General features: G+C 43.1%; 1 protein-coding gene across 1 annotated transcript; it reads right to left on the bottom strand.

The window, feature by feature from the left end:
• Positions 1-18,585: 18,585 nt before the first annotated feature.
• LOC126249406 (zinc finger MYM-type protein 5-like) lies at positions 18,586-19,200 on the bottom strand. The gene has a single exon (XM_049951060.1). The coding sequence runs from the start codon at positions 19,198-19,200 to the stop codon at positions 18,586-18,588; it is 615 nt and encodes a 204-aa protein (XP_049807017.1).
• Positions 19,201-25,642: the final 6,442 nt, after the last annotated feature.

Here is a 25,642-nt window from a genome sequence, read left to right as displayed (position 1 = left end):
TATTGTGCTGTTTCTAAGTATTCCCAGATAACAAGAGCGAATACGTGACTTCTGTTAGAGTGGTATAACTAAGGATATGTGGCAGTAGAGCAGTGACAAAATGGTTTTGAAGTTTTGAGATACTTTATTTGATGCGGCTATCATGTTGGGATTTATGCAGGTACTCCGCTGCAGAGTGAAAATCTCATTCTGGAAACATCCCCCAGGCTGTGGCTAAGCGATGTCTCCGCAATATCCTTTCTTTCAGGAGTGCTAGTTCTGCAGGGTTCGCAGGAGAGCTTCTGTAAAGTTTGGAAGGTAGGAGACGAGGTATTGGCAGAAGTAAAGCTGTGAGGACGGGGCGTGAGTCGTGCTTGGGTAGCTCAGTTGGTAGAGCACTTGCCCGCGAAAGGCAAAGGTTCCGAGTTCGAGTCTCGGTCCGGCACACAGTTTTAATCTGCCAGGAAGTTTCATATCAGCGCACACTCAGCTGCAGAGTGGAAATCTCGTTCTGGAAACATCCCCCAGGCTGTGGCTAAGCCATGTCTCCGCAATATCCTTTCTTTCAGGAGTGCTAGTACTGCAGGGTTCGCAGGAGAGCTTCTGTAAAGTTTGGAAGGTAGGAGACGAGGTACTGGCAGAAGTAAAGCTGTGAGGACGGGGCGTGAGTCGTGCTTGGGTAGCTCAGTTGGTAGAGCACTTGCCCGCCAAAGGCAAAGGTTCCGAGTTCGAGTCTCTGTCTGGCACACAGTTTTAATCTGCCAGGAAGTTTCATATCAGCGCACACTCCGCTGCAGAGTGAAAATCTCATTCCAGGTATTTTGCTATTGTTCACAGGGTTGCCTTTCTGGAGTATCTCGAAAACACATCACAGAGCATTTCGGTCAGTAGGTGGGATAGGAAGCACATCATTGTTTGTTGGTATTACAGTTGGTCAGTAGCACTGAAGAAGGCACCTGCCCTTCCAGGAAGCACTTCATTCATTGTCAGTGAAACATCCTGGTATTTTCCCCTGCTGACTTTTAAATGCCCAGTCGTGCCAACAAGAATAGGACGCTGGGCAAGCTGAGGAATGTCTCTGAACAACCTGCTACATGTTTTTGGAAGCCAGAGACTGCTCTTTTCATTCTGAGAAATATACCTTGTGGCCTTTCTGAGAAGGCTGGAGGCACTTCATTCACTGTTTCTCCCCAGCTCAGGGGGTCAGTGTGCAGGTATTCCATAGATGTCACAGAGCTGCCAGTCAACAACAAAGCAAGCCACTACTTGGGAATTATAACATGCCGCAAGCGAGCGACAGAGCTGCCACTGGGATCAAAAGTGCCTACCTGCAGCGGTGGGCACTCAGCACAGGCCGCACAAACAAAGACCACCTACCTCTGCAAGGCCTTAGTAGTTAATGCAGAGGTTGCTAAATGACAGGAGCGTGCAGTCTGAGGGCCAGTCACTATGCACAGAGATTCCAACAGCCGCCACTTGGCGCATGAGTGGCACATAGAAGTGTCTCAGTGATGTTTCTTACGACTGATAGTTGTCTTTGGCCGCCATCTATTGTGATTTGTTTAGCGTTGTGTAATAGACCTATAGCTGTGCATATAGATGTTTACGATTTTTTAAAATGGGTCAGTATACATAATCTGTGTAGTATTATTATGTAATTGCACATGTAGTTGTTGATCCTCCAGAGAGTACCCTACATTCATTCTCACAAATATATTATTATTATTATATCCTCTGTAATGTAACTGACATTGTAATTTGCTGTAAAAATTTGAATTTACCGCGAAAATTTGAATTTCCTGGCAAATTTTGAATTACCAACCAATAGTGGGAGGAGTGTGTGGGGAGGGATGCACGAATAATAATAAGTATGTAAGAGTAAGTTGTAGAGAAGCTAAGTGGAAAGCGATCAAGCTACTGACTGATAGCACAGTGAAGGTGAGTCTGGTAAACAAACGTAGTTTATGTGAATGACAGATTAATGGAAAAGTGAGTGTAAAGATACACGGTATTGCCACTAATGTAGCTAATACCGAAGGCATCGTGGAATTGGAAATAGAGATAGGAAAGTTGAGAGACGCCAAGTTACTCTCTCACCTATATTTCGTATACAGAAAATTATTGAAGATTCTCTTACAACTTTACACACCTTAAGCGAGACTCTAGAAAGTTAACGGCCTGAGCAGACGTTAATGGAGCCTGGTAGGGCGCTAAAATCATGAGGTTTTTTTATGGTTCTTAGTTCGTAGAAATGGCATGTTGGAAGTTGAAATCAATTGGCAGCAAGCCCATCCATCAGTAAATCTTGCCGGACAGGCCCAAAGCCATACAGGACAGACAGTGCAGCCCATAGTCGAGACAGGTCTCCAGTAGGACAATGCCACTATACCTGCATTGGTGCCAGCCAAAGGCTGGGCTGGGGACGACGGACTGAAGGGACATGTCTACACAGTGGAGTCATAAACCAGGCATTGTGTGCAGAGCCAAGCGTAATAAAAATTTACAAGTTTTTGTGTTTGCCGATACTGCAGATAGGCCTGTGACTCACTTCCATCAGCCGCCTCGGTTGTATGAGAAACACTGCCATCTGAGAAACATTTAGAGATAAAATCTTTATTACACCTCATAGCTAGGACTAACATGCTCCAAGGCACAGGCGATTAGGATAAAGATCTTTAAGATTGTATCTGTTCGCCTGTTGCCATGGGAAGCGACGCGACTTCGGAGGAAAACATCTTCTCCCTCTGCGAAAACTTAAAAAACGCCAGTAATTGGCGGTGTCTTTATTTTCCGGAGATGCAGGTTTCTTAACTCTTGCGCTGGTTCAACATGAGTTTGTGCTGTCGTGTAGGAGGGAAGATTTAGCGCTTCTTAAGCCCTGTGATTGGCTCAAGACGTGGTGAAGGCGGTGCCGTTCGTGCACTTTGCGGCAAAACGGAATTTTTTTTATCTGGAAAGGTGCAAGGCACTCGGGTTCTGGACTTTGGTCTGGAAGTGATCTTCTGATCGAAGCCCTGTCCTCTACCGCACACATCTCGCCAGCTAAAAGTTACATCGCTGCATGAAGCAAACAAGCTAACGTACTGCTACTCCGGCCTTGTCAGTGCATACAGATCTCAATCGCCACTTGCTCTCAGCTGCACCTACATGGACTTCTGTAGATTATCAACCAAAGTCTGTCCAGGATCAGATCAATTCAGATTGCGTTATCCACATTTTTAAGGCCAGAGTACTTGACTCACTTCTGCTACCCATGACCCTTGTCCATTGTTCTCTTAACCCAACTGTTAGTTGTTACTGTATTAAATCAAAACTTTAATTTATGTCTGTTTTTCTTTAAAAAAATAAATGTTGCTAGTAAATTTTACCACATTCTCAATAATTTTAAATAGTCAGCACCACGAGTTAACTTTCACTGTGGCGCAGTGTGCGATTTGCAGGGGGGGATGGGGGGGGATTTCCCCCCCCCCCCCCCCTCTGCATCAGACCATCCCCTCCTCTGGTTTTAGTTTATACATCCCAACCTGGGATGTTTATTTCCCACGCACTGGAGTAAAACTTTACATATAATTTAAATTTGTGGAGCCGAACACTGAAAGTTTACTATAAATACTATTAATATTTTTGATTATTAATTTTGAAAAAGTGTTATGTAGTAGATAAGCATTTCAAAACATTTAGAACTAAACGACAAGACGACGCACGCCACATTTCCGTAGCATGCCACAATGTTGCAAGACGTCGCCCCAGCGTAAACGAGGCTTTAGAGCCAGGTCTATATTGTATGGTGGATGTGATGTGTTGCGTACGAAACTAAAACCTGCAATCAGATCCAAACGTCGTGGAAAACTGTGAAGAGGTGTCATCCTGCAGCAAGATATCGCTCGCCCACTTTCTGCCAAACGGACAGCTGACGCAATAAAGGAGTTCAGATTCGAGGTGCTGGAACATCCACCATACAGTCCAGACCTGTCTCCAAGCGATTTTCCCATGTTTCGACCCTTAACGGAAGCACAACAGGGAAGAGGATTTGAAATTGATGAAGACGTCATTGATGCGGTGCAAAATTGGTTACAGATGCAACCGATAAACGTATTATCTGATGAAATAAAAAAAAAAAAACCTCGTAAAACGTCGGGAAAACTGCATTGAAGTCCAGGGAGGTTACGTAGCAAAATAACGCATGTTTCAGTTTTCTATCATCAGAATAAATACAGCTTTTCACAAATGTGCCTTTACTTTTTTAATTCCCCTCGTATACCTGTATGTAGATGATTCTGTAAATAAGCTTTACCTATAACGTACTTTTAAAGATACAACAAGGGATGGCTTTTCTGATAGTGCATACGCGTGAATAATGAGTTTCGGCCTTAACATCTATTTATAAATAACTGTTTAACCATGGGTAACGCCACGGTCCAAGCTAGTAACATATATAATTATACTAACTCCCTAAGACATCCCCCCCCCCCCCCTACTGGTAAAACCACAAATCGCACACTGCTGTGGCGTCACATGCCAGGACAACTTTCATTGTGGCGTCCCCTGCCAGGATCTCGGATTGATGGCACCTTCTGTGACTGTCAGATCGTGTTGCCTAGCGTAGTCATTTAATTTGATGTTCCTTGTGCAGAATTTTGAATTGATGGCACCTTCTGTGACCGTCAGATCGTAGATAATGTTGCATAATGAGGTTTCTATTCCCCATTATTAATATGATGCACTGGGTAGAATAGGTTCGCGTTGCTGCCGCCTAGGCATAGTACTAATATTAAATTATTGTATGTGTGTATTTTCATGTTGTGGTTGTGACTTCGGTGTCACTTGATTGTTTCTGAGGCGAACGGCGTTGTTCTGATTTGTTAAAATAGATTGTGATTTTTGTTTGTTAGCATAGAGAAGCGTGCTGTTATTTGAATTCGTTGTCAGGAACGAGGAATCAGTTACCCACGTGAGCGTAATTTAGAGTAGAATGTATGTGGCATAGTAGTGAGTAGTGTTTAAATTCTTTTGGGTCAGAATTAGAGTGCATGCTCACGAGAAGCAAGGCACGTTTGCTACAGAGTAGCGGGAGTAATTGTGTTTTGTTAACCATGGATCCACGTCAGATTATTATCGGTGACTAGGCAGATATTACGCAGGATTATCAGGTAAATGCAGTTGCAGACCGGACAGAAATGTCGAATGTAGAACCTGCAGAGCGGGACGTCATGTCTCAGTCAGACGACGAAAGTGAACGGGAGACCGAAGCAGAACGAAATGTAGGCTCTGCTGGTACGAGACGCACCATCAGTGAAACTGGCAGACCAGAATCACGTATGAAACGTCACAGAATGATAGAATCTCGATCATCTAGTCCGGAAGGCGTTAGCGGTGGATATCAGTTTGAGGCTCTCTCGAAATTCAAGCAAGAGGCAGAAAGGAAGAGACAAGAGGCAGAGGAAAAGAGACGAGAGGAAGAGGAGGAAAGACACAAATTAGTCATAAGGACGGTCACAGACGGAACATATGGAGTCAAGAAAGAGATGGCAGGAATCCAAGAAGAACTAGAGAATGTCAAGAAAACGACTGTAGAAACCCGTGAGGTCACGGACCAGGCGAAGTGCGATGCCGAAACAGTGCGACTGGTAGCGTAAATAGCACGAAAGGATGCATCAGCGGGAAAAGAACAAGTTAAACTGGCAAGAACACAGGTGGCACTTGCAGTTCTCCAAAAGCAAGGGGAAAAAAGAAAACAGTTCAAGAAACGCAGGAAAAAATGAGTGAGACGACGAAGCGAATTGGAGAGATAGAAATCAAACAGGCCGAAATATCTGAAGTTAAACATCAGCAGTCCCGAGCCGCCGCGTAACGAAACGAATTGGCTAAGGACGTTCGGCATGCACATGAGCGGGCCGCGCAATTGCAAACACAAATTCGTCCGGTAGAGCGCCATCGAGAGGATCGCAGAAGTGAAGAAAATGTTTTACGACTCTCCGAACGGCTATATGAGGACACACCCCCTGCACATGGGCGAATGCAGCGGAATATGCTCATGCCGCGGCGGAACGCGTAATAGAAAATGCTCCGTCGGTACCACGCCGCATGTCAGAGACCGAGTCGGAAAACAATTGTCAGTCTACGGTGGTCAGAAATGTTATTACGTGAATCTGACAACACGAGGGGACACCATAACAGTGCACGAGGATCGTTTGGGCACGGATACATGGAATCACGCGCTGCAGACGAGAGGGAAAATTCGAACGGCGGATACGTCGAACCTTTCTACCACGAACTTTTCTTGACTATCCAGAATTTTAAAGTCTACGAGAAGGCAAACAACGCATTACATTCAATGACCTGGATGCCACAGTACGATCAGGTGCAACCAGAATCTTGGCCACTGAAGTACAAGCTCCAGTTTATCTTTGGTTTCTTAGAAAGGTCGACTGCAGAATATATGCGCGGAGTTGCAGAGAATTGTCACTCCTACCAAGAATTTAAGGACGCATTCCTTAGCACATATTGGTCGCAAGACACACAGGAGAGGATAAAACAGGAGATCTTGTTAGGAAAGGACTTAGAAGCTTCAGGATTCCGCAGTCCTGTCAAATTCTGAGTTCCTGGTCAAGAAGAACCGATTCTTGGATCAACCGTACAGTCGCAATGAAATTACAAGGAACTGCTACATGAAATTATCTTTGCGTTACCAGCTACTGCTCATCGGTAGATGCAGCGATTCAATCGAAGCTTTCAAGAGTGCGCTGTGTGAACTCGAGTACGTGTATGAAATTCACAACTCGCGGGAAAGAAATAGAAATAATGACCGTAACTGGCCAGATTTGCCAGAGAGGAATGACGATGGACGAAATGGGGGAAAACATCGATCGAATCGCAACCAAAATTCAAACTTCGGAATAACTAGCCATCATGGGAAAATAGAAGACAAGGAAATTATAATCATAACAACAACTACTACTACCGACGAAACGGAAACTGAAGAGAGCAACAGAACTCGAACCAGGGCCAACGGGATTCTAGGGAACAACAACAAAGCAATAGCAGGACATACAACTGTCAAGGTCAATGGAATGACCAACGTAGCGAATGTGTGGAACTGAGGGCACCTAACTCATCTCAGGGGTCACGCAGAGAAAATTCAAACAGGAATTGACACACAGCCGCTGCGGACTCAGCTCGAAACAATGCCGCAGAAACTATCGGAACGAGCGATATTAACCTGTTAGAGTACTAAGACACAAGAGAACTGCAACGGGAAGAAAAGGTGCAGTATGTAAAGAGTGTCCACGAACGACTTGTTTAACGCAATTTAATGTTGATATTGTGTTGCTTAGCGTAATTTTCCATTTGTTGTATTTCGGTGCTATTTTGTTTGTTATTTCCATTAGTTTTCAGCATTAATTATTCCTGAACGTGGTCAAATGAGTTGCGTATTTGTGACATCTTCACGCCAAAATTTACTGGAAGGTGTCAGACTGAATTAAAATTCCGTTGCCAGTTATATGTAATCACCAGTTGGCACTTTTTGTGGCATACCAAACCAGGCACGTTGCAGTACTGAATACTCCAAACAACTTAATACTGTCATTATTGCTTTGGGCCTCACAATTGTCCGATTTCCGCAACTGAGCGTCGTATTGTCATAGCATTCTCGTAGAAGAACCTTCACAATCCTCACCATGGTCGATAAAATTGTTTCTGTTTAGTTTCCGTGGTTTCTTGTACACTGTCCAAGGGACAGATGTGTGTCACTTTATGTTTTCCGTGGTGTCTAGACGGCAAATCGTGCCATAGAGCATGTGCGTCTCGATTTTCGGATGTGTTTCGCATGGTGTTAGCAATCCACGCTTTAGGCGCGTGTCGACGCTAAAGACTCGTTGTGATATGAGCCATCGCCTGTCGTGCGACCTAGCCTGTTCAAAATGGTTCAAATGGCTCTGAGCACTATGGGACTCAACATCTGAGGTCGTCAGTCCCCTAGAACTTAGAACTACTTAAACCTAACTAACCTAAGGACATCGCACACATCCATGGCCGAGGCAGGATTCGAACCTGCGACCGTAGCGGTCGAGCGGTTCCAGGCTGAAGCGCCTAGAACCGCTGGTCACAGCGGTCGGCACATAGCCTGTCTCTTGGTGGAATTTTGCCAGCTCCATGTGAGCGCCGTCGGCGAAATATTGTGTATGGGGAATTAGCACGGACAAGTAGAAGTCATGGTAGAGTGGCGAACCCCAGACCCGGATATAAGAAGCAGAAACGAAATGATGGAGCATGGATGAGAGTTAAATTAGAAAAATATTTATTTATAGATATAAATAACGCATAATGCTCGTGTTTCATTTCAGCAGCAGCGATCCTAACAGAGGAGACAGGAGGCATCCTTGTACTACGTACAATTACGTGTACACAATCATGAAATTCCACTTCAAAGTTTTCAGCCAAATCACCAGCGCATGAGTGAGTAGACGGCTCTTCCTGGCCACTTCAGCGTCAGCAGACTAGAGATGGGGGATCCGCTCTTGAACTAATTCATAGAGTTGAATCTTTCAAAGGAGTGAACAATCAGTGATTCAGAAAAAAAGAACGGTAGCTCCAAACGTTTCCCACGGCAGTGAGAGAGAGAGAGAGAGAGAGAGAGAGAGAGACGGAGCATATCAGCAGCGCCTCTGCTGGTCAGAGCACAGTGCACGCCACACAACACAGCCAGCGCCGGCCTCTGCCCTGCTTCTACCTTGGCTGCCTGCATTGTGCAGTGCCCCATTGGATTTTGTGTTTCACATATGCCGTGCCGTCTCTGTGCGTCGTCTGCCGTGTGCAGTGTCTGGCGCAGCTTAACTTCGCATCGCACTCTGTCGGCGATCGTTTCAGTCGCACGTCCTGCCCTCTGGGCAGTTGATGCGAGCAACAGGACAGAGAGCCACCTAGCGGATAACATAGGAACTACTTGCAAAAACCTGCTCGCAAGGGAACCGACGATTTGGCTCGGAGCGGGTGAGCTCCCCCCACCCTCGGAACTCGCCCGCTCAACGCTCACCCCACCGTCTCGACTCTAGCCAGAGCGTTGAGCAAAGCGACTCAGGTGTCACTCTGGTCTCTGCGGTCTCAGCTCATGCAGTACTACAGCTCGCGGCTCGACCTGCTCGACTCAGCGCCTCTGCATCGGAGTTCCTCTCTACTGGATATTGTTCTTCGTAGTAATACCGCTATGTATATTACATTATTATGTTATGGATACATCAATCGTTTTTATTTTATTTTTATTTGTTTAAACTGATTAGATTAGGTTCCTGATGACTCCTCTTACCATAGGATTTTTATTATGGATACTCGAATTTACGCCTTAATTACGAGCGAACCGATAAATGTATCGCAAAATGTGATACACCAATATTTTCCTTGTTTTATTCTGCGTAAGGCTATATGCAGCACTTTCGTTTTACAGTCAAATTTATATTTTTTTTTCTTATTCTGGTACGGATTTTGCGATTTTAGGCGTCTTCGGAAGGAAACGTTAACTTTAAAAATATATGGCTTGCGATGTATTTGTATGAGGTTAATGAAATTTTAATACATTATAGCCAAATATATTGTTAATGTAAATCTCAAGTTACAACATTTTCCGATCACCCAAAAAACCACGATAGTGCAAAATAAATCAATAATCAAAAACTTTGTTATATCGTGGAAATTTCAATAAACAATACAAAATTCTTACTCATTATCTGTGTTACTTCAAAATAGGATCAAATAAGATCAAAATACAGGTATAGTACTGGAATAAACCAAGTTTAAAGGGCAATGTGCCTTCCATTTATTTTCTATTGTAAGTGAGTGGTGAGTCATGAAAAAGAGCTAATTCATTTCAGGGAGCGAACAGTTCTGATCCAATCTCTGAAAAGAACAGTTTTGCCCATCTCTACAGCAGACACCACCACCGGACATCGGAAAATAAAAGAGGAGTATACCAGGAATAAAATGCATGAAAATTCGCTTCGGTAGTATTAGCAGAAGCATAGGGTAGTACAATAAGTTAGTATTTAGTATTGGGAGAAGTCTGCACGTTTGTTGGAGGTATAGAGGTAGCGCCAGCGTAAAATTACTGTGCATGACAGGAGGAGTACTAACCAAGAACTAACAAAAACACGTCCACATACAAAGACACCTCACACCACGTAATTTACATCCATACAACGTTAACAGGGCCCTGCAGTCATTAAATTTATTTTGGATTTGCGTCCTTAGCAATAAAATAAATAAATGCATTAAGTAAAAAAAAATGTATTCATCATTATGTTCTTTTCGTGCAAATGGATTATATCGATGTAACGACCTTTGTGAGAAAATGTGGCACTTGACCACTCTTGAGGATTGTGCAGACTCTGAACACGGCCCATGCCAGCCAGCGAGGGCGAAGGGAGAATGCAGCTGTAATGACTCTCAGCTATGGCAGCCCAGGTGTAGGGGACCCTCCGCTGCGACAGAACCGGGCCACGACCAGTTGACGGGACTACATCACGCAGTCTGGTCGTCTACCGGTGCAGACAGCGGGACATCACAAGCCAGCACAGACAGCGGGACGCCACCGCTCGCCGGCAGCCATCCCCTAGCGCCCAACGACCTGCCAGAGCACTATTCTAGGAACATATACTTATATGGATATGGTGTCTGTTCTTCCTCTGTGCTCTCGGTGGCTCAGATGGATAGGGCGTCTGCCATGTAAGTAGGAGATCCCAGGTTCGAGTCCCGGTCGGGGCACACATTGTCACCTGCCCCCGTTGATACATGTCAACGCCCGTTAGCAGCTGAAGGTATTAATATATACGAGGGCTATTCCGAAAGTAAGGTCCGATCGGTCACGAAATGGAAACGACTATGAAAATCCGATAAAGCTTTGCACAGATGTGTTGGGTAGTGTCTCTAGTATAACCCCAGTTAGCATCACGTCGCTCTTCTCATTTCTGAGCTTGCAGTGAGTGCGTAAAGATGTCTAGAAAATAGTGTCTGCCGCCAAGTACGGGGGCCTGGTGAGAAATTTCCCCTGAAGCTATGCAGCTAACATTACATAACTGTCGTGCTGTTTCGTCTTCAAGACAATTCTCAGCCGCATTCTGCAGGGGCAATGAAGATGCTCCTGCATCGTTTTCAAATGGAAATGTGAGATTACCCACAATACAGCCCGTAATTGTCTCCCTCTGAGTTTCAGCTCAGGTCACATGAACCGCTGGTTATGAAGACAACATTTCGGCACAAGACAACGAGCCGTAGGCCAGCGTAGAGAATTGGCGGAGAGCACTGGCGGCTGCCTTCTATAGCGAGGGTATGGGAAAGTTGGTACAACGCTACGATACACGTCTAAGTCGGGTCGGCGACTATGGAGATAAGTAGCTGCAAGGTGTATCTAACTGTTGCAAATAAAACATTTTTGATTTTTACCGTGGTTTCCATTTCGCGACCTATCGGACCTTACTTTCGGAATAGCCCTCGTAATTCTAATTTCGTTCGAGGAACAAGCGAATCGCATTGCACCACAGTCGATGCGCGCGCCTGGCCTAACTGAGTCAGTGGAGTGTCGAGAGGGATGTGTCCTGTCGATAAATGGCGAGCTAATCCAATGTCCCGCGCCGGCAGGCGTGTTCCGACGCAGAGGTGAACGGGAAGTGTAGGGCTGGCCCACGTCCCAGTAACGCTCAATGGATTTCTATGCCAGGGGACAGGCTGCACGTCGAATGCAATACTGTCACGCCAGTCGCTGATGGCTAACTGCTGCCAGTATTTCCAGTAAAACATTTATTTCAAGTAGTGGGCAATGAAATGGGTATTCCTGCCAGTGGTATACCTTAGGTATGTGGCGCCCCTGGCAAGTATTGAAAATGGCGCCGTCTAAAGAACCCCCCTGGAAGCAAAGAATGCACCCCCTTATCAATACAGAGAGATTGATGTTTTCCCTTGTCCCAAGAAAATAAATGTGAAGGCGTTTCCTGGCATATATATATATATATATATATATATATATATATATATATATATATATATATATATATATGCAGTATTGTTAATTTACAGAAATTTGAGATAGAACGAAACTAATTTACAGCCCAGAATCAAAGGTGTTATAAAGGATTAAGAAACAGAAACACATATTTAAATACAAAAACTCGTTATATTTTACAAAGTCTATTTCAAAATACATTGAGTTGCTAGGAATACATATATCAAATTTAACTTAACGCTGTTATTAAGCTCAGTTAATCTACTTAAATGCTACTTTCCTGGCATTAATTTTCGCAAAATTATCAATTAATTCCTCTAAGAAGGGAACCTCCCCATCGCACCCCCCCTCAGATTTAGTTATAAGTTGGCACAGTGGATAGACCTTGAAAAACTGAACACAGGTCAATCGAGAAAACAGGAAGAAGTTGTATGGAACTATGAAAAAAATAAGCAAAATATACTGAAAGGCACCCACATGCCTTGCTCATACTGTGGCATCAAGTAGTCAGGCCTGCAAGATGAGTGGTCTGCCAAGCGAGTGGATTCATTTTTTATTTATCAAGTAACATGAGCTCTAGTACTCACAATTAAGTTACAAATTATTCTCCTGTTTGGATATTAACCAACGGAAACGGATAACGCACATCTGACTATTAAAAATTTACACAACTCTGATTGTTCACTACGCACTAGCAATACCACATTATCTTTCTTATTCAACGGCTTTGATCAACACGTGGACATCGCACTGAATATGAATGGCGCACACATTATAACTTCTGGGTATCATGACAACATACTATTCGAAGGAAAAGGCCACCAATCTTTTTCTTTTCACTATCTTATTTATTCCGATAAATTCTATAACCTAAACACACAAATTCTATAACCTACAACAATAACACACGAGAAATTCCGCCCAGTGGGCATGGCTTTACATTGGTGATTCTCTATCTTATGGTCTCGTAATTATTTGACGCTACAGCGCACTTTCTGGATAGGATGGTGGATCTTTTGCTATATCTCACACTTCGACTCTCACAACCATCATCACGAAACTTTCCTCCAGACCGAGCGGTACAAAAGGAACATGCATAACCCACTACCTCTGAAACTACCTTGCTACTCTCCCATGCAAACCACACATACTTAAATTACATGACATACACTACACTGCAACATGGAATACAAAACAAGGAATAGTCATAACGTTATAATCACATCACTTTCAGCTTTCCCACTTCAATTAAAATTCATCCCTGTTTCACACGACACTGCCCCACTTCGTAACTTTTCTTTCCTACTACGTACTCTGGAGGATATATGCACGTCTTCCTGTGCAATGCAAGCCAAGTGGCGTTGCTGGATAGACGGCTGAGTCACCTTGCTTCACTCTCGGAGTATTATAGTTTGAATCAAGCGTCACACGGAAACATAACACGCAAAGTAATATTAAGAACATATTCATCACACATGCGAGTCCTCAACTGATACCATGGACGAGTACTTCTCTTTATCCTTTGTCTCATACACAGATTGAGACTCACACAATACTCACCACGTGGAAGTACTCGTCTCTAATTTCAAGTCCTGCACACGCCATTTCTTAAATGTTTCCAACTTATAGTACACACGCTAGTAATTAAGCTTAACTTAAGCACTCGGAAGTATTTCAACTTATTGCTACACGTGGTTTCATTGTGACCGTTGGTCACTTCTGAAGATTACTACGATCCCCTTAATATTACCTGCCTGACATTTAATTCTCCCCACAAAAGTTCCTGAAATAGAGAAATTATTATTCCAAACTACTCTTAAGTATTTCACATGCATACCATGTCTCCACTCTTTTGACTTCACGGAGCACACCTAAGACAGGTCTTAAAAACACTAGATCCAGCGGCAGAGTGCTGAAACATGGCCGTTCTTCAGGTCATCTCGCACCTCCGTCGAGGTGGGGGAAGACCATGCTACCCATTGGTCAGCCACACTTCAGGCGCTCAAAGCTCCGGTAAATTTCATCTCTTTGGTTCCACCAAAGGTGGCCAAAAGATCGTCTCAAAGATGGTCATATATTCACATTCACTATCTGCGGTTAGCAGACGACCATACATTCATTCATTTCACAGATCTCACCAAACTGGATGTAGGGATTTATTTTGTGGGAGTGCACATGTGATCAATTAAATAAATAAATTGTCATTCTTTCCCACACCGGTATCCGGCTTCGCTGTATTAATTGAAATTGAGTTATTATTAGAAAAAATATGTTGTACTGACAAGAATAACGAAAAATGTTGTACCTATTTTCAATGTCGGGCGGTACTGTACTCTTTCAATACAAACTGAGTAGTCCATGCGCAAGATAGGCAACATCAAGGACAGTTTACGGTCAGGAGCGCGGTGGTCCCGTGGTTAGCATGAGCAGCTGCGGAACGAAAGGTCGTTGGTTCAAGTCTTCCCTCGAGTGAAAAGATTACCTTCTTTATTTTTCGCAAAGTTATGATCTGTCCGTTCGTTCATTGACGTCTCTGTTCAGTTCTGTCTTCGGGTTCCACCTCGTTCCACAACTTCTTTGCAGTATTTAATTGTGCTTTTTCCTCCATCCCTTTAAATTTCTTAAATTTATTTGTTACTTCACTCTATAATTTATATTTGCGTCTTTTAATTGGTTTGGACAGTAACCGCTATTGGAGCATTTCCTTCATGTAACCCAAAGAAATACCATCAGATTGAAGTCGCAGTATTTCCTCTTCTTCTTCGTACGGATCGCCAACAATCTCATCGTCTGGTACACACAATCCCGCAGCAATCAGCAAGGTATCGTCATCACCACACGTACTGTTTATCAACAAATGTAGGAAATAATCCTACAAATGTTCGACAATCGTTCGATCCCTTAAGGAACTTTCCGATTCCTTACAGTTCGGAAAATATTCATTGACCTTGTTATTGAAGTGGCGAGCTATATTTGCTGGATTCATATTGCCCACGGAATACATCTCACGTATTTAATGCACTCTCGTCCAAAGAAGCGAACGGTCAACTGCCAGCCAGGAAGCCTCGTTAGCAGGAATACTCTCTCTTCCGTGCGCTGTAGTCGACTGACGTCGTGTGTTTCGATATTTGTTTAGGTGTAACGTCCCCATACTACGGCGCGGTTACCTCGCATTGGACGGACGGACGGGCAGATAATAATTGTCTTAAAATTAAAAATTAAACTTTTTTTTGCATTTTGTTCGATGTTGCTCCTTGTGGTTGGTCGTTGCGGACGTCACATGACATCTGTTCAAGTTCGTTGTTGATCCTTCCACTCAGTTTTTTTTATTACAGAGGCCATCCAGCTCCCTGACCCAATACGCTAAGCTACCTTGCCGGCAACTCGACGGAAGAATTGAACCAAGGACCTTTCGGTCGGCAGCTGCTCACGCTAACCACGGGACCGCGGCGCTCCTGAGCTCACGCATCCTTGATGTTGCCTATCTTGCGCATGGACTACTCAGTTTGTATATTTTGCTTATTTTTTTCATAGCTCCACTCAACTTCTTCCTGTTTTCTCGATTGAGCTGTGTTCAGTTTTTCAAGGCCTATCCACTGTGCCAACTTATAACTAAATCTGAGAGAGGTGCGATGGGGAGGTTCCCTTGTAAGTTAAGTTTCGCTACCTCTTCATGTTCAATCGATAAAATGGATAAATTTGACAAACTGCCTGCCCCATGGTTGATCTTAAATAATTCTTGATGAGCTTTATTTTACTGAAGCTTCGCTCACAAGAGGCCACCGTAACAGGAAGTGTTAAGCAAATTCTAAGAGCTGTTTGGATATTCGGATATATATCTTCTAAAGAAAGCTCTTGAATCTTTTTAAGAATGTCAAGTGGTGTTGCTTTTTCAACATCGTTAATGAGTTCTTTAGCTTGCATTCGAAAAATTTCCAATTCTTGTGACAGCTCAACTACATCTACATCATGTGAATATTTAATCCCAAAATCTGCAGCATGTTTAAGAAGAACATCAATTGGCTCTTCTTTTAGAGCTTCTCCCGTTAGAAAATAAAATTCTGAAGATATTGAAGCCATTGCCTCATACCTCTTAGTGAGTTCTGTCAGGATTTGATCATAAACCAAATTTTTTTCCCCCTGAAACTCCTGTTTTGAGTCGAGATAGTCATCATGCATTTGTTTGTTTGAATCTGAAAGGCGTTGGCTTATGATCTTCCGTCTTTTTTCAGCAAAATTATCATCGATACCGATTTCTTGCGCTTGCTTTGTTGCATAGTCGATTGCTGGACCAATACCTTCATCTCGGATTTCCTCAATCATATTTGACAATCCCTTTATCATTTTGCTAGCCTTGTCGACTGCAACAGTGTCTTTCTGAAGTGACTTGCTGATTTTGTCAATCGAGACAAGAATCCTTTCCCACAGATGCAAAAGACATAGGAATTTGAAGTCGATTTGCTTGATGAGTCCTTGAGCCCCCACTGACGTTTCCAGGTTCCATTTGTCTTCGTTATTATCACCCATTTCCTCCAGACTTGCATACAGTTCGTTCGGTGTTCTTTTTAAAGCGGCGTCTGCTCTTCGTTTGGTTGACCACCTAGTGTCACAATGACCCTTCAACGTAATGTCGAAGTTACTTAACACAGCTTGCCACCTTCCTGTGGAGCCACTGAAGAAAGTAAATATCTTTTGAACTGTTCCAAAAAAAGTAATCATTAGAGGCGAAACAGCCGCAGCATGCGATCCGATAAGGTTTAAACTACACTCCTGGAAATGGAAAAAAGAACACATTGACACCGGTGTGTCAGACCCACCATACTTGCTCCGGACACTGCGAGAGGGCTGTACAAGCAATGATCACACGCACGGCACAGCGGACACACCAGGAACCGCGGTGTTGGCCGTCGAATGGCGCTAGCTGCGCAGCTTTTGTGCACCGCCGCCGTCAGTGTCAGCCAGTTTGCCGTGGCATACGGAGCTCCATCGCAGTCTTTAACACTGGTAGCATGCCGCGACAGCGTGGACGTGAACCGTATGTGCAGTTGACGGACTTTGAGCGAGGGCGTATAGTGGGCATGCGGGAGGCCGGGTGGACGTACCGCCGAATTGCTCAACACGTGGGGCGTGAGGTCTCCACAGTACATCGATGTTGTCGCCAGTGGTCGGCGGAAGGTGCACGTGCCCGTCGACCTGGGACCGGACCGCAGCGACGCACGGATGCACGCCAAGACCGTAGGATCCTACGCAGTGCCGTAGGGGACCGCACCGCCACTTCCCAGCAAATTAGGGACACTGTTGCTCCTGGGGTATCGGCGAGGACCATTCGCAACCGTCTCCATGAAGCTGGGCTACGGTCCCGCACACCGTTAGGCCGTCTTCCGCTCACGCCCCAACATCTTGCAGCCCGCCTCCAGTGGTGTCGCGACAGGCGTGAATGGAGGGACGAATGGAGACGTGTCGTCTTCAGCGATGAGAGTCGCTTCTGCCTTGGTGCCAATGATGGTCGTATGCGTGTTTGGCGCCGTGCAGGTGAGCGCCACAATCAGGACTGCATACGACCGAGGCACACAGGGCCAACACCCGGCATCATGGTGTGGGGAGCGATCTCCTACACTGGCCGTACACCACTGGTGATCGTCGAGGGGACACTGAATAGTGCACGGTACATCCAAACCGTCATCGAACCCATCGTTCTACCATTCCTAGACCGGCAAGGGAACTTGCTGTTCCAACAGGACAATGCACGTCCGCATGTATCCCGTGCCACCCAACGTGCTCTAGAAGGTGTAAGTCAACTACCCTGGCCAGCAAGATCTCCGGATCTGTCCCCCATTGAGCATGTTTGGGACTGGATGAAGCGTCGTCTCACGCGGTCTGCACGTCCGGCAGGAACGCTGGTCCAACTGAGGCGCCAGGTGGAAATGGCATGGCAAGCCGTTCCACAGGACTACATCCAGCATCTCTACGATCGTCTCCATGGGAGAATAGCAGCCTGCATTGCTGCGAAAGGTGGATATACACTGTACTAGTGCCGACATTGTGCATGCTCTGTTGCCTGTGTCTATGTGCCTGTGGTTCTGTCAGTGTGATCATGTGATGTATCTGACCCCAGGAATGTGTCAATAAAGTTTCCCCTTCCTGGGACAATGAATTCACGGTGTTCTTATTTCAATTTCCAGGAGTGTATGTTCAGCACATGGTACAAACCGAGCACTATCATTTTGTTTGAGGATCTGACCTTGCACAGCTATTTATTTTCCAGCCATATTTCTGCCATTATCATAACCCTGACCTCTGCATTTATCAATACTTAGTCCATTTTCTTTAAGTTTTTTTAAGAATGTCTACTGAAATGCCTTCGCCTGTTTTTTCAATAGTGTTGATAAAGTCAATGAAACTTTCTTTAACTTGACACTTCCCATCTGACAAGTCAACAGATCTAATAACTTGGCTCATTTGCTCAATGTGAGCACTGTCTGGTGTGCAGTCGAAGATGATCGAAAAGTATTTTCCATTTTTTACTTGATTCAGGATTTTCTGCCTCATGTTACTTCCGATTAAAGTTATGAGCTCATTTTGGAAAAGTAACTGCGTGCCCTTTTATTTGATTTAACCTATGCCATATGTTCTGCTACTTTAGGATAATAGTGACTTATTAGTTCTAATGTGCTTAAAAAAACACTACTTGATTCGCCAATGATTTCTTTCTTTGCTGTTCCTCGAAGTGGTACATTATTCTTAGCACAAAATATAATTACATCTATGACTACCTTCAGTATGTTCCTCCACTTCTCTACCTCCTTCTGAATACTTTCTTGAATTTCATCATCTACAGTTTTCTTTTGTTTTAGTCGGTTTTGCAAATCTTTCCACTGCATGCAACACAACCTGTGGCTGGACGAGTTTTCGTGATTGTAAATGAGAGGGTTTAAGTGTTTCCAGTCACTGAAGCCTTTATTAAAATCTGAAAATGAAGATGACTTTCCACGATGATCCTTCCCAAAGAGGAGATAGGGAAAACAAAATAGAGAGTCTTCCGACTGGCTATAAAGTAGCCGTTCTCTTCGCACATTTTCGCCATTTGTGAGCTTTTTGTAAAACCACTTGCCATCGAAACGTCTATCTCCATCCGACACGGGAAACTTGAAGTTTGATACGTCAACTATTCGAGGGCCACGTTCAAGCAGCACAGTTCGAATACTATCAGTAATCAATGGATAGAAGGTCATTTTTTGGATCATTAAAAACTATTTCATCTATTTCTTGTGAACAGTCTTCTTCTAGTGGAGGTATATCATGACAACCAACTGCTGATACTTCCTTATCTAAAGAACTATGTGTGGAAGATTCGTACTCTTCATAGTTGCTTTCTGAAACTGGTGGGGCTATATGATGGGAAGTTGATGGTTGTGGTTGCTTCTCATCATTTGTATGTGGATGTGTTTCCGTATCATCAGATTCAAAATCGGCATTACTCTCATCTTGATCTGTTGCAGTGTTACATGTGTCCACCTCCTTGTTGGGCTTTAGCCAATTTTTCAATTCTTCTGAAAGGAGAACTGCAGTTCTTTGCTTTTCTTTTCTTAGTTTTTTAAATGCACTTCCAGACAGTTTTTTAGGTCCCATCTCTTTGTTGGATGAAAGGAAATATTTTAACCTGGAATGAAATATATGGCTCTGAGCACTATGGGACTTAACTGCTGAGGTCATCAGTCCCCTAGAACTTAGAACTACTTAAACCTAATTAACCTGAAGACATCACACACATCCATGCCCGAGGCAGGATTCAAACCTGCGACCGTAGCGGTCGCGCGGTCCCAGGCTGTAGCGCTAGAACCGCTCGGCCACACCGGCCGGCGAATGAAATATAAATGAACCTATACACATAATAATAACAATAACATATGAATAATTTATAATGGGCCACACATAAAAGAACCCTCTAGGCTCAAGTACCACCAATTGGCTCAAGTACTCTCCCCAGGTCAAGCCGAATCTAGGCGAGATAATCAGACTTGTCATGTCTAAACTTGCCTTGACTTCTGCCACTTGTAGTTGACGTCACTTAAACCCACATATCAAATTCAGCTGCTGAGATACAGTGGAAGTTGCCTAAAAAATCACGAAAGCATTTATTTAGTGTGTTGGCGCTTACAAGGAAAGGCCGGTCCACACGTTACGATTTGTCAGCACAGATATCTGCGCAGATTTGTGTGCATGCAAAAGATGGCCGCAAATCAGATATTAGATTGTAGAGCGTACCCAGGAGCCGATATAGACTCAGATCACAATTTAGTAATGATGAAGAGCAGGCTTAAGTTCAAGAGAACCGCCCGAAAGAACCATTCGGGAATTAAATGGGATATCGAAGCTCTGAGGAATGATGAGACACGCTTGAAGATAGCGAAGGCTGTGGATACTGCGGTCGTGAATACCAGAGTAGGAAGTTTAAGTGAAGAAGAGTGGACATCTCTAAAAACAGGTATCACAGATGTTGGGATGATAAACATAGGAACAAGGAAGGTAAATACCAAGAAGCCATGGGTAACAGAGGAAATACTTCATCTGATCGATGAAAGAAGGAAGTATAAAAATCTACGAATGAAATAAATATGGAATGCAGGGAAGCTAAGGCAAAATGGCTGCAGGAAAAATGTGAAGAAATTGAAAATGAAATGATCGTCGATAAGACTGATTCAGCATATAGAAAAGTGAAAACAACATTCGGGGAAATTAACCCGGCTGTAAACTCAGCTGGTCTGTCAGACCACAGAGAAATCTTCACACTAACACAATGTCTGAAAATTGGTTAAAAGAAGCCATCTTGTCGGCACATATAAAAGATAACAATAAGAGTCGTCTGATGGTAATTAAAAATCGATGTAATCTGTAAGGGTCTAAAAGAACGGCTACGTGTCTTACGTTTGTGCGTCCCGTTTCCAGGCGCGTGCGCTGCCGGGTTACAAGCAACAGTGGTAACATTTAGAGTGCAGTGGGAATTCCACTGCTGAGCGCAAAGGAGGGGGCAGATAGACGGGAAGAATACACTGAAGGACTCTATTAGGGGGAAGACGTGTCAGATGGAGTACTAGCAGAAGAGACGAGTGTTGACATGGAAGACATAGGGGATCCAGTATTAGAGGCAGAATTTAAGAGGGCTTTGGAGAACTTGAAATCAAATAAGGCTGAGGTGACAGGTAATATTCCATCGGAATTTCTGAAGTCATTGGGAGAAGTAGCAACCAAACGACTGTTCATCTAGGTGAGTAGAATCTATGAGACTGGCGACGTACCATCAGACTTTCGGAAAAATATCATACACACAATTCCAAAGATAGCAAAGGCAGATAGATGTGAGACCTACCGGACAATCAGATTAACATCTCATGCATCGAAGATACTGACGAGAATAATATATATAAGAATGGAAAAGAAAATTGAGGATCTGTTAGGTGACGATCAGTTTGGCTTTAAGGAAGGTAAAGGCACCAGAGAGGCAGTCACGACACTGCGACTGATAATGGATGTAAGACTGAAGAACAATCAAGACACTTTCATAGGATTTGTCGACCTAGAAAAAGCGTTCGACAAGGTAAAATGGTGCAAGATGTTCGAAATTCTGAAGAGAATAGGACTAAGCTATAGAGAACGCTTATCCAACGACTCTTTGATTTGGTCTTAATTTCAAATACCAAGGTAAAAAACCAAAGCAGCAAAACAATGTAGAAATATATCAGAAATAACGGTGACAATAAACGCGTGACTTTTTAATATTTCTTTGAATTCAAACAAATTTTATTGACAGGGAAACTACATTGCGCACACGATGTTGCTTTAGAGTAGACAATATTAACGATGTAAGAGCTAGAGAATTTAGAGTTAGCCTATTTGTTTAAAAAAAAATTCCCATAGAGAGATACAATGTGTATCGAGAAACATATCGCAACCAGATACGACTGAAAGAGACGTGCTCAGAGCTTGTTTTACGAATGCAAATTGACTAGTGCGGTATCACCAGTTTTAGAGAACCTTGAATGCCCAATGCACATAGATCTGATATTAAAAAGGGAATGAGCATTAGAAGGACACTTTCAATCAAAGGTGAAAAATACAAAGGCGACTTTGGTTCAAAATGGCTCTGAGCACTATGGGACTTAACATCTTAGGTCATCAGTCCCCTAGACTTAGAACTACTTAAACCTAACTAACCTAAGGACACCACACACATCCATGCCCGAGGCAGGATTCGAACCTGCGACCGTAGCAGTCCCGCTATTCCGGACCGAAGCGCCTAGAACCGCACGGCCACCGCGGCCGGCAAAGGCGACTTTGCATTCAACGTCTGTTATTGACACTTTTTTACACAATAATGCCCGTTAATAATCTGGATGGTTCATTGTTACCTTTTTGAATGGACAAGAAACTTTGGTTCACGCCTGATAATACCAGCTTTACGTACAGAAAGAATTGTAAAGGGATCATCGATGTCTGGAGGAAAAAAAAAGAAAAAGTGTAAAAGAGCGAGAAATAAACATCTAGCATTTTTCACACTTCAGGCTTTATTTCCGTTTTAAGGGAAGTTATTGCTGTCGTTCTGTGTTCTGTATTCCATAAAACGCTTTGAGAAAGGCAAGAAAATTCTGCTGGATTTCATTAACCCGGAGAGTCTCAGTGGAATGCACGAAGAGACACTTCGTGCCTCACGTGGCAAAACAGCAAATAGTAGTACAATGGAAAAAAATCAGAGATACTATCAATATCTCGCTTCTACTTGGCACGTACATCAAAGTTGCTTCTTTAACACTGCTTGCTTTTATCAAAAAAATTCATCTGAGATTATAAGTAAATTAGCGTCACTTTGATATTTATCGAATGTAATGACATTTAGAATAAAACAACTGATTTCATCTTCAATACTTTTAAATCTTATGTGTAATTTTAACTGGTACGTCTGTTATAAACAATATGGCAAACAGCCGAATCCCCTTAGATAACATATCAAATGTTACTGAAATAAACAATAAAGATGCTACAATTATCTTACACGAGTATGTTTATATTTATTAATTGTAGTTAATGAAATGTAGTTGTGAGAAAGAAACATTGTATGACTGGCATTGTAGATGAATGAGTTCATATTGTTTTGAATAATCAAAAGTTAAACTCTGGTTTTTTATGTACTCGTTGAGAACAAAACTGATAATTTTAGTATCTTCCCTAGGGACGCTTTTGGAAACACCTATGTCGATTGAAACTTATAGTGAGATATGCATGACTTTCCACATATTTTGATATGCGTATATTGTTACAATGTAGTTTTCCCTACTGCTACGAATTTCAAATGAAAAATTTACTGCGAAAAAAACAGTCTATAAATTAAGCAAGTATACGTAAGAAGCGTCAAATCATAAATAGTGCGATTCTACTGCGAGAAAAACGGGGAAAATGTTTAACTGCCTGATAAAACAAAATAAGAGTTTCATTCAAACATGAATGAATCGTACCTGCTAATGAACCATGAGCATGAGCAGAGGAAACATATTGCTATTACAGAACACATGACCCACCTTCCTTGATGTACGGTCGAGCGCTTCCTCTTGCTACACAGCCACAGATGAACTGGTAACTATTGAGTTTTGCAGGGCCGTGAACCGTGAATGCAGCTTCGGCGAGCCTTTAAGGGTGGCAGCCAGCCTCACGGTCGACAGCATTAGTGTCGGCACCGAGGTCCTTCTGGGAATTGGCGACAGACAGCGAGGGGGTGCGTGTCCGGTCTGGGTTACTTCCGCTCGCCAGCTAAACAAACACCTACCACTACGAAGGTGGGTGGCGATTTTGAAACCTGATGGAAAGCCGACCAGGATGGGGAGGTAGGCGAATCGTCACTGCCAATGAACTTTTAAGTGCTAAATTATTTCTCAGTATGATACCAGGTAATGCCGAACGTGTACATGGTGCGTTCAGCGTGACTTGTTCTACGTCGCTCTCGTAAGGCCTCATGCTTCAAAATACTCGCCCCCAAACGTTTGGGCAAGTCGTAATTGCCCTGACCTGGCGGGGTAGCATTCATCTCACGCTAGGTGAGGAGAGCCCTACGTCATAGTGACGTAGGCACGCGTCATCATGAGTTTCACGAGTTATCCTATCGACTGCTGCATGCATTCTGTATATATCGACTGTTGTGTGCGTCTTGAATCTGCATTGTTATTTGTTTATGTGCTTTCATTGTCCTATTGTCCGGTATTGCTAGCGTGTGCGTCGTTCTGAACATGGGCTCTAACGGAGATGAGAGAACTTTCGAGCAGATCCATGAAGATAGTCTGAAAGATTTCACTATCTTTCTTAGTTGATTTACAACACGAAGGCAAAATTAAATGGAACTAGATGGTTTAATGTTTCCAGCAACATTCGGAATTATCTTCAGAACCACTTCAATTTCTCAGTTTAACGTTTCTGCCCACATGAATTATGTACAATTCATTGGATTTTATAAAAATAGGAAACACTTTAATTTCTTCCTATTTCATGTTTTTATCCACATGATTTATTCAACATTAATCGGATTGAAAACATGACTAGACACTTTTTTTTAACTTTCCTTCATTCAGATATTCGTTACGTTCACGAAACACACAATAACATCCCACATTCTTTGGATTGCAGCTTAATAATTAATTAATTCACTTTTCTGTCCACACGATTTATGCAAGATTCATCGGATTTAAAAAGAATGACAAGCTTTTTTTTATTTCGTTATGGCTCCTTCGCTCAGACATTTATTATGTTCATGAAATACACAATAACATCGCAAATTGTTGGGATTACATTTAACAATTCATTCAGCTGGGATGAGCATATCACACAACTCCTGCCACTTCGTTTGTACACATGTATTTACATTTAGCTTTGACGTTATCGGTACAGCTGCAAAGATCGATATACGTATTTAGTCGATTTATGTTATTTACATCACGATGACGTAGCGTTACGTCATTATGACGTAGGGTTCTCCTCACCTAGCGTGAGATGAATGCTACCCGACCTGGCGAGAGTACAATTAAGCCAAAATCTATGTTCCTTCAAAACCTCAAATCTGCTAATAAATTGTCGACTCAGCGGAGATAAGAGAATAAGGTAAAAAGCTTTGATGTGGCAATTGCCATAGCATAATTAATGAGACCAGTAATATTAACAAAGAATCTTGTTTATAGTTACATGTGATAACTGTTATTAAATAGGTCTAATATGACTTTCTGGGTACTTTGTTAAGGTAATATTTTACAACTGTTGCCATAAGCTAATATAACAAGTAAATAATATTTCCTTATCGTGAATATAGAGTATACGTTTACTTGCCCAATTAAACAAGAAATATGTCAACTGGATCTGACCACATTAACACTTTATGCATTTGCAGGAAGATGAAGATGTCAAAACTGGTTTGCAATGTTATGTGCTCTCGTGCTCTGATAAAAAAGCTCATGGAGTAAGGAGGTTCAGCTTGGGTAATGTATATTAGCTGAGCACTGCCAAAAAATCAAGAATAAATTAGTAGTAGTAGTATTTTTCAAAAGTTTATCTATAAAGATAATACAGGCCGCGGCGCACATTCTGTTTCGAGCAGACTGCACATCTACGCCATAGTCTGCGTTTCTTGGACTGGTCACTTGG

Source organism: Schistocerca nitens, chromosome 3 (assembly GCF_023898315.1).
Source record: "Schistocerca nitens isolate TAMUIC-IGC-003100 chromosome 3, iqSchNite1.1, whole genome shotgun sequence".
Classification (NCBI taxonomy): Eukaryota; Metazoa; Arthropoda; class Insecta; order Orthoptera; family Acrididae; genus Schistocerca; species Schistocerca nitens.
The sequence above is the reverse complement of the archived record's forward strand: the minus strand, read 5'-3'. Positions and strand labels throughout refer to the sequence as shown.